The 7,290-nt window shown below is 39.1% G+C and overlaps 1 protein-coding gene across 1 annotated transcript in view; it reads left to right on the forward strand.

The window, feature by feature from the left end:
* The window catches only part of SCP2 (sterol carrier protein 2), a 121,092-nt gene extending 113,802 nt beyond the window's left edge, over positions 1–7,290 (forward strand). Inside the window, exons 15-16 of the mRNA XM_039474595.2 lie at positions 3,402–3,481; positions 6,292–7,290. Coding sequence (XP_039330529.1) covers positions 3,402–3,481; positions 6,292–6,387 — 176 coding nt within the window. The 3' untranslated portion in view covers positions 6,388–7,290. The remainder of the gene's footprint in view (positions 1–3,401; positions 3,482–6,291) is intronic.

Raw genomic sequence — 7,290 nt, forward strand, 5'->3', positions numbered from 1 at the left:
AGAAATAAAACGAACTACCCTACCAAAATTCTACTGTCTAGGTTAGGAGTTGGCAGATTATGCCCTGCAGACCAAATCTAGCTCACCGCCTGTTTTTTTGTTTTGTTTTTTGTTTTGTTTTGTGTTTTGTAAAATTTTTATTGAAGTTTAGCCTGTAGTAAAGGGCATAATTCTGGAGTGTACCACCTGGTGAATGTTTACAAATGAATATACCTCCAAGGTCAAGACACAGAATGTTGCAAGCACTCCAGGAGCCTCCCTCCTGCCCTCCTCCTTCACTATTCACTCCCAAAAGGAACCACCATTTTGAATCCTATCACCATAGCTTGATTTTATGTATTTTGGAAATTCATACAACTAGAACCATAGAACAATGACATTTACTTTTCTATAGGTCTGGCTTTTGTCAGCAGGATAAGATCATTCATACGATTTCATGTGGCAGTAGTCTGTTTTCACTATGCGAATACCCCCGAATTTATTCTTTGTGCATTTGACATATTGTTGCATTGTTTCAATTTGGGGGCCTTACGAATAAAGTTAGGAATTTTTTTTTCTTTGAGAGGGAGTCTCGCTCTGTTGCCAGGCTGGAGTGCAGTGGCGCAATCTCAGCTCACTGCAATTGCTGACTCCCTGGTTCAAGCAATTCTCCTGCCTCAGCCCCTTAAGTAGCTGGGATTACAGGCAAATGCCAGCATGCCCAGCTAATTTTTGTATTTTTAGCAGAGATGGGATTTCACCATGTTGGTCAGGATGGTCTCAATCTTCTGACCTCATGATCTGCCTGCCTCAGCCTCCCAAAGTGCTGGGATTACAGGTGTGAGCCAGCGTGCCTGGCCATGAATATTCTTATAGATGTCTTTTAGTGGACATTTCCATTGTACTTATTTCCACTGGACATGTACCCAGGACTAGTTGATAAAGTACAGTATAGCCAAACAGGTGTTTGGTGTGGACATACTATTTTACATTTCCTTCCACATTATATGAGAGTTTTAGTTCCTCTGCATTTTTGACAGCACTTGGTACTTGACAGCTTTTTTTTTTTTTTTTTTTGAGACACAGTCTTGCTCTGTCGCCAGGCTGGAGTACAGTGGTGCACTGCAACCTCTATCTCCCGGGTTCAAGGATTCCTGCCTCAGCCTCCCAAGTATCTGGGACTACAGGCATGTGCCACCATGCCCAGCTAATTTTTGTATTTTTAGTAGAGATGGAATTTCTACTAAAATTTCTACGTTGGCCATTCTGGTCTTGATCTCTTGACCTCATGATCCGCCTGCCTTGGCCTCCCAAAATGCCGGGGTTACAGGCATGAGCCACCATGTCTGGCCTAGGTTTTTAAAAATCAGGTTAATTGATGTATAGTTTATAAACAATAAAATCAACCATTTTTAGATATATAATTCTGTGAATTTAGACAAATGGATACAGTTGTGTAACTATCACTGGAAATCAAAATATAGACAGACTGTTTACCCCAGAAAGTATTCTCATGTCCCTCCATAGTCAGCCCCCTCAGGCCCAAGCAGCCAGTAGTTTGATTTCTCTTCCCTGTAGTTTTGCTCTTCCTAGAAAGTCATACACATGAAATTATACAGTATGTAGCTTTTAGAGCCTGCTTCTTTCACTGAAATTTATTCATGTTGTTGCATGTATCATCTGAGACTTTGTTCCTTTTTGCTGCTGGATGGTTACCCCTCCACCAGTTGATGCACATTTGGGTTTTTTCTAGCTTTTGGCAATTATGAATAGAGCCACTATAAGCATTCATGTACAGGTTTTTGTGTGGACATAAGTTTTCATTTTTCTTCGATAAATACCTAGGAATAAGATTGCTAGTTTACATAGTATGTATATGTTTAGCTTTATGTGAAACTTACAGACTGTTTTCTGAAAGTGGCTGTACCATTTTACAGTCTTTCTGGTATTATGTTGACCTTTCATTTGTTCCACATCTTCACTGACACTGGGTATTGTCCTTTTTTGTTTGTTTTTAATTTCAGCCATTTGTTCCAGTAGGTATGTGGCACGCAACATGATTTTAATGTGAATTTTCTGATGATTAATGAAGTGAAGCACTGTTTCATGTGTTTCTTGACCATTTGGAGATCTTTTATGTAATGCCTATGTGTGTCATTTGCCCATTTTTATACCGGATCATAACTTTTCTAATTGAGCAGTAAAAGTTCTTTTTTTCCCCCCAATCCACTGTACCTTAGAAAGGAGTTCTTCATATAGTCTGGATACAAGTTCTTTGTCAGAGATACATGAGTTGCAAATATCTTCTCCTCCCTCTGTCTGCCACCTGTTGAAAATAATTGTATTGGAACACAGCATTTGTTTATATTATCTATGGCTGCTTTTGCACTACAAGGGCAGAGTTGAGTAGTTGTGATACTGACCTTCAAAGTCTAAAATATTTACTGTCTGATCCTTTACAGGAAGTTTGTTAACCCTTGATCTAGATAACTGTATTCATTTTCTATTACTGGCTGAAAACAATGCACACATTTATTAGCCCACAGTTTCCATAGATGAGTAGGCTGAGGACAGCTTAGCTGGGCTTAGAGTCACACAAGGCTACAGTCAAGGTATTGGTCAGGGCTGGGCTCTCATCAGGTTGCTGGCATAATTCATTTCCCTGTGGCCATGGGAATGATAGCTTTCTTATTTTACTGGCTATGTGCCAGAGCTGGCCCTCAGTTCCTAACGGCCAGTTCCCTGCCACGTGGCCCTCTCCATAGGAAGTCCACAGCGTAACAGTGAGCTCATTCAGAGCCAGCAGGAGAGCAAGAATGAGTCTGCTAGCAAGGTGGAATCATTTAATGTAACAAAATCACAAGAGTGACATCTCATTATCTTTGCCATATTCTGTTAGCTAGAAGCAAGTCACAGGTCCTGCTTACAATGGAGGGAAGGGGATGTACACCAGGAGGGTCACCTTAGACCTGGCACAGGTACTATTAGTAACATATTGGTGTCTTAAGTTTACAGATGTTTGTCTATATTTATATGATTGACTTCTGTTTTTAAGCAAAAATGGCATCATACAGTTTATTTTGTAACTGGCTTATATAACAGTATCATGAATAATGTAACATGAACATTTTTTTCATGTCAGTAAATCCAGATCCATATCACTTCTTATGGCTTGTATTGTACCCCATTATTTGAATATACCATAATTTATTTGATCAGGTCTGCCTTGTTAAATATCAGGATTGCTTGTGGTTTATGTCACATTTTTATAGGCTGCCATAGAAGTATATGTGAGTGCCCATTTCCCCACACTGCCTCAGTGCTGGGTGGAATTCTGTTGCAGTCAGTGGCTCTTGACAAAAATGTATATGTGAAACTGAACAACTCCTTTTCTCCTTCCTTCTCCTGTGTATCTGCTTTAGATAAGAAGGCTGACTGCACAATCACAATGGCTGACTCAGACTTACTGGCTTTAATGACTGGTAAAATGAATCCTCAGTCGGTAAGTAAGATGGAGCTTATATCCTGCTAGTAGGTAGGTCTTTCAGCCCTTTCTACCCCATCTCCTGACTCAGACTCTAAAGTACAAAGTGGTCAGACTTACAAAACTCAGTGTTCTCCAAACAAATGACAGACATCTATAGAGCCAGCTATGTGCCAGACACTGTCTTGTGTGCTGGAAGTTCCCAGATGAGTAAGAAATAGTTCCCATGCTCAGGGCACCCACAGATCTATAAAAGAGTAAATCCAGCCAGAGATCCAAGGTGCCACATCTGGCTTGTGATCGGGGAGAATGGAGACAGGAGCAGTCGTATCTCTCTGGGCCATCAGGAAGAACCCCACAGAGGAAGCAGCTCTTGAGCTTAGTGCCCAGGTGGAAAGTAGGAGTGTTCCAGGAAAAGGCAATGGTGACATGAACAAAGGCATGACCTTTTGCATTCTAGTTATTTGCCCATGCTCTTCTTTTTGCCTGGCCTGTCCTCATCTGACAAATGTGTTTCAAAATTAGCTCTGAGGTTATCTCCAAGGACCTCTTTCCAAGTTGCTGGGGAGCTGTAACCAGTCACTGAGCCACTTACTGGGCTGCCAGCTTAGTGCCTGTTGCGTTGTGTTAGTCGTAATGTGCCTCTCTCTTCCCCATTGGATTGTGAGTGTCTCAAAGCATCTTCGTCTGCAGTGTTGAATGGACTTGATATAGTGAGCTTTCTATCAACTTGATATACTGAGCTTTTCATTAACAAAAAAGAAACTAAGATGTTTCTTTCCAAAGTAACTTAATTTTTTTTGTTGTCTCAGTCTGGTTTGTTTTAGGTCTTATTCCTGTGGTTCTCTGGTAATTTGCAAGATTGGATAAAACAACTGACTCTCACGCCTGCTTTTTAAAAATGCTTTTTCTAAGTAGTCAAGCATATTTTAGTTGATGCCATGACAAGTGAGAGATTTGCATCTGTGATATTTCAGCTGAGTACACACCATTGGCATTGACATTTCCACTGAGCCTGCTCTAGAAATCTGGACAGAACAGAGGCCACCAGTATAGGAGCTGGCTGTCATCCTCCTTCCCACTCACTGCACGTGCCATGCACAGCTTTGGCAGGGTGTTCAGACTTCACACATCAGCTGCCTTCATTCTCTCAATTTATCTTTGTACTGCCCATTTTGGAGGGCAAGGTGTCAGCTTATTTTCCTTCAGCACCTGTTAATACCCAAAGGAATGAAAGATAAAAATGGCAGACCTTTCTATTAATGTGCTAATGGACTTCCCTTATTGTCAGAGGATTTCCAGAGGATTTGACTGGAAATCATTAAATGCAGTGGAAATTCTAATTTCAGTGTTTGGCTCCAGCAGAAAGCATCAATGAGGAACACCTAGAGGCCAGATTAAAATAATCTGTAAAGTGCAATAATAATTGGACTCTCTAAAGGGTGAAGATTCATATTTTCTCTATTGTTAGTAAATAAAACCTGATTTTCTTTTTTAACTAAGAAAGGGGAAAGGTGGTGAGTGTCTACTGTACTACTGGTCCATATTTTTAAATGACATATGTTAAATATATTGTGTTCTGAGACACCTGACCTTTAAGTCATCAGACAGAAGGCTTTATGCCATATAGAAAGGAAATATTTAGTTTGTCCAGACAGAGGAGGGGAAAAAAAAGGAATTAGTCACCCTTACCAGGAGGTACAGAAAAAGCAGAGCTCCTTACATCCCCATAGACAATGTGGAAGAGCTCCCAACTTCTTAATATAGTGTTGAAAAGGTAGGACTGGCTGGGTGCGGTGGCTCATGCTTATAAGCCCAGCACTTAGGGAGGCTGAGGCGGGCAGATCACAAAGTCAAGAGTTCGAGACCAGCCTGTCCAATAAGGTGAAACCCTGTTTCTACTAAAAAATACAAAAATTAGCTGGGTGTGGTGGTGTGATACTTATAGTATCAGCTCCTCGGGAGGCTCAGGCAGGAAAATTGCTTGAACCAGGGAAGTGGAGGTTGCACTGTGAGCCGAGATAGTGCCGCTACATTCCAGCCTGGGTGACAAGAGTGACTCTATCTCCAAAAAAAAAAAAAGAAAAAGCTAGGATTATCAAAACTTTTTTTTTCATCTAGCCCTTCCTTATTTTAAGCATTCAGTTAAAATACTGAGATCATGGCAGAGAAATTATGCTATGTTCCCAATTTTGCTGTTTCTCTTAAGTTTTCCTGGGATTTTGTTACATGGTAAATTTAGTAAACATCATGTGATCTGATCCCAGGCAGTTGTTAAATGGAACAAATTGTGGCTCTGCATTTCAGATTGGTTTGATTCTTCTTACTGAGCCAAAGAGTAACTCAAGCACCTCAGTCTCAGCAGGCTCTGTGTCCTCTGTAGGGATAACTCCTTTATCATTGGTGGCATTTCATCCACATTCACATTGGATTGAATCCCAAGAGTTTCTGTGTTTTTTTTGCATATGCTTTTTCTCCCAACAGCTTGCTAAAAATTTCGGCTCATATTTCCCACCTACATGGAATATTTTAAAACAAAATCCGTTTAGTATGAACCCACTTTGAGGAGGACAGGTAAAAACAGGTTCAATTTCTATGAGAAGGCATTTGGGAAAGCTGCACCTTTCTGCTGCTCTGTGAAAAGCGTGGTCTTTACAAATTCTTCCTTTTGAAGAATCTGGTTCCAAATTTATTCCAGAAAGCCAAGTTTCATATTTTAGAGAACGTCATGTGACATGGATAAATGAATGATCTCAGGGCCAGATAGTGTAGAAACATGAGCAATCTTAAAAATACACCAAGTAATGAATTTTCTTTCTTCTTCACAGGCCTTCTTTCAAGGCAAATTGAAAATCACTGGCAACATGGGTCTGGCTATGAAGTTACAAAATCTTCAGCTTCAGCCAGGCAAAGCTAAGCTGTGAAGAACTCCCTTTGACTACTTTTGAAAATCGAGATGAGATATATAGATTTATATCCATCTATTTCATTGTCAGAATTTAGACTAAGACTACACATTGGCAAATAGTGTGGAATAGATTTGTTTTTAAATGGGTGTGACCAATCCTATTTTTCCTAGGCTCTGGGTGAATAGAGCCTGTTGGTATACTACTGCTTTGCTGAATTGCCTACAACTGTGCATTACAAAGTTAATACAGTAATTATGGTCTGGGTAAAATTGAGTTTCAGAATAAAATTAGGAACAGTCAAATCCTAAAGCCTATGTAAACAAAAAAGCTTTGTTTTGCTTACAAAGTGTATTTAGGGATTATTCTGCTGAAGATTCAATTTAAGAGTTTTCCTTGGGAGAACTAAGAAACACAATACCAATAGCTGACCGGTAATTAGTATTGTGCACTTAATGTTCTTAATCAGTTTCCCATTAATAGTTCTTAAAATTAGTGAGATTAAAAAAATCTAAAAATTTTGCATTTTGTGCCATCAGAAACAGTATTTTATTCCCAAATCAAAATAAAAGAAACATGATCAGAGCTTGAACACAGGCTTATTTTTAAAATAAAAATATTTTTAAATGGGTTTCCTTCCTGAAAAATCAGTGTATTCGTCATAAAACACTATTAAGAATAATTGAACAATAAAGTTTGCTTTGAGATGCACAGTTTTCAAATTATAATCTCATATTTAAATGTATAAAGTTCTTAATCCTTTGTTGTAATTTGCATTTTTCATATAAGTTTAATTACCACGATTTATCTTTTTTCCTAGTTTTTCTAATAATGTTATTTCTTACAATTCAGTGAGATATGGGATAAAATAATGCTTTTGGAAGAATGTTTAATAGAAAATTAAAATAGCTTTTTCTGGTC

The sequence above is a fragment of the Saimiri boliviensis genome, chromosome 11 (genome assembly GCF_048565385.1).
Source record: "Saimiri boliviensis isolate mSaiBol1 chromosome 11, mSaiBol1.pri, whole genome shotgun sequence".
Taxonomy (NCBI): Eukaryota; Metazoa; Chordata; class Mammalia; order Primates; family Cebidae; genus Saimiri; species Saimiri boliviensis.